The 1,789-nt window shown below is 41.9% G+C and overlaps 1 protein-coding gene across 2 annotated transcripts in view; it reads left to right on the top strand.

Moving 5' to 3' along the window:
* HJV (hemojuvelin BMP co-receptor) overlaps nucleotides 1-1,789 on the top strand; it is a 27,690-nt gene that overhangs the window by 21,359 nt on the left and 4,542 nt on the right. For both annotated transcript variants that reach the window (XM_072428216.1, XM_072428215.1), the window contains exon 2: nucleotides 898-1,041. In XM_072428216.1, coding sequence (XP_072284317.1) covers nucleotides 951-1,041 — 91 coding nt within the window. In that variant the 5' untranslated portion in view covers nucleotides 898-950. The remainder of the gene's footprint in view (nucleotides 1-897; nucleotides 1,042-1,789) is intronic.

Raw genomic sequence — 1,789 nt, forward strand, 5'->3', positions numbered from 1 at the left:
TAATTAACACACTACATTGGATTGCTGAAAATAAAATAAAACAAAAAGAAAATAAATATGCAGAAAAACAATGTATATAAAAAAACTCCACATCTCCCTCTAGTGGCTAATTGATGAATCTCTTTAGTCAGTAATTTACAGCAAAAAGAAGTTCTGGAAAAAACAATAGGGAAGTTATATTTATTTTTGACCTTTAAATCAACTAAAGTTACCTAAATAGTGGTAAAAATCAAGGCATACATAATAAGCGCTGTAGGGAGCAGTCTGTATAGGGAACAGCAATCTTTAAAGCCTCAGAGACAATAGCATCAATAGATAATCAACCATGTATGGTGGCACATATAATTTAGCCATAACCTTTTGTATAAAGAATCAAGCTATCCAAGGCAAAGTGACAGGTTCCATTTTCCATCTCTAATACACTAATACCCACCTTCACTGCATTCTTTTGTTCATTCGGTAGGTGCTTGTGGAATTATTTTGATTATTCTTCTGGGTATGGAGTAGCATATGACCTTCTCCTACTTCAAGGTTCTTCTAAGGATCAGTGACAACTGTAATTTCTGGATCACCAGTGTAAACAGGGAGGGTGAATCTCCCCAATGGGGACACAGACTGTTTAAAATATCTGATATTGCTTAGCTGTGTTCTACATCAGCTAACTCACTCCTGGTTTATGTAACGTCCTTCATTTGTCCCATCATGGAGGTTTACCTGTGGTGGTTAAAATACCCAACAGGCAGCAGACCCCAAACCCTTTCTACTCAGAACAAGGAAAAAATACCTATGATAAGTTCCTCTTTTATTCTTTACAGTAGTTGCAGCTCTTGTGGCTCCAATTTCCTTTCGGACTGCTTTATCATGAAGTCTAACCTCACAATGGCTTTGTTTTGCCAGGTGGATGATGACCGGTGACGAGTGACCACCGTGGCTGATGTGAATGGACTGTGATGGGTAGACCGACCACAAAGTGTCTTCTGTTGAGAACTCTACACAGCGTCCTCCTCAAGACGGTGGTGCTTCTGTTTTTCTGTGAACACGGTAAGAGCAATGGCACACAATGATGGCTCCAAGACCACCATAGGTACATAGGAAGCTGACCTCACCTGACCTCACCAAAGGCTGAAGTTTACATGGTCTCTGTCTATCAAAAACAATGTGGATGTCCATGTCATTAGAAAGTCCAGATGTTTCTCTTTCACACCGACCTTGTTTGAAAGTCTTGTGTTTTAAGGTCACCAAGGGGAGCGGACCCTGCAGATGCAATATGGCTGCCCCCATGGGCATGTATGCTTACCATTTGTACATAGAAAAAAAGTTCTGAAATCAATAAGACATCAATTAGACTGCACAGGAGCCATCCACACTGGGTTGGAATGGCCCACAGAACGACAACCTCTGCTGGGCTCCAGTCATATGCCCCATCATTACATTTTATTTGTGTTATATGCTGAGGCCCTGGCCCTGCCACTTTACATTCTGGTGGGCCCTTCGTTCACACTATCTTTGGTGGGCCCCAGGTTGTATAATGTTGGGTGTGGGGCTTTACGCACTTTGATTGTGCTGTGCGTACTGATTACTTGTTCTGGCATCACCTGTGACTGCTTGATCAATTATATGAGGTGAGGAAACAGGTAAGACAATCTCATTCAACATTCCAATGAGTGAGCTCTTCATGGGAGGGTAAACCTCTAGCAATATTGTAATGAGTGAGCCCTTTGTGGGAGGGGAACCTTCAGCAACTTCTCAATAAGTGAGCTCTTCATGGGAGGGGAACTTCCAGCAACAT

The sequence above is a fragment of the Pyxicephalus adspersus genome, chromosome 12, assembly GCF_032062135.1.
Source record: "Pyxicephalus adspersus chromosome 12, UCB_Pads_2.0, whole genome shotgun sequence".
Classification (NCBI taxonomy): Eukaryota; Metazoa; Chordata; class Amphibia; order Anura; family Pyxicephalidae; genus Pyxicephalus; species Pyxicephalus adspersus.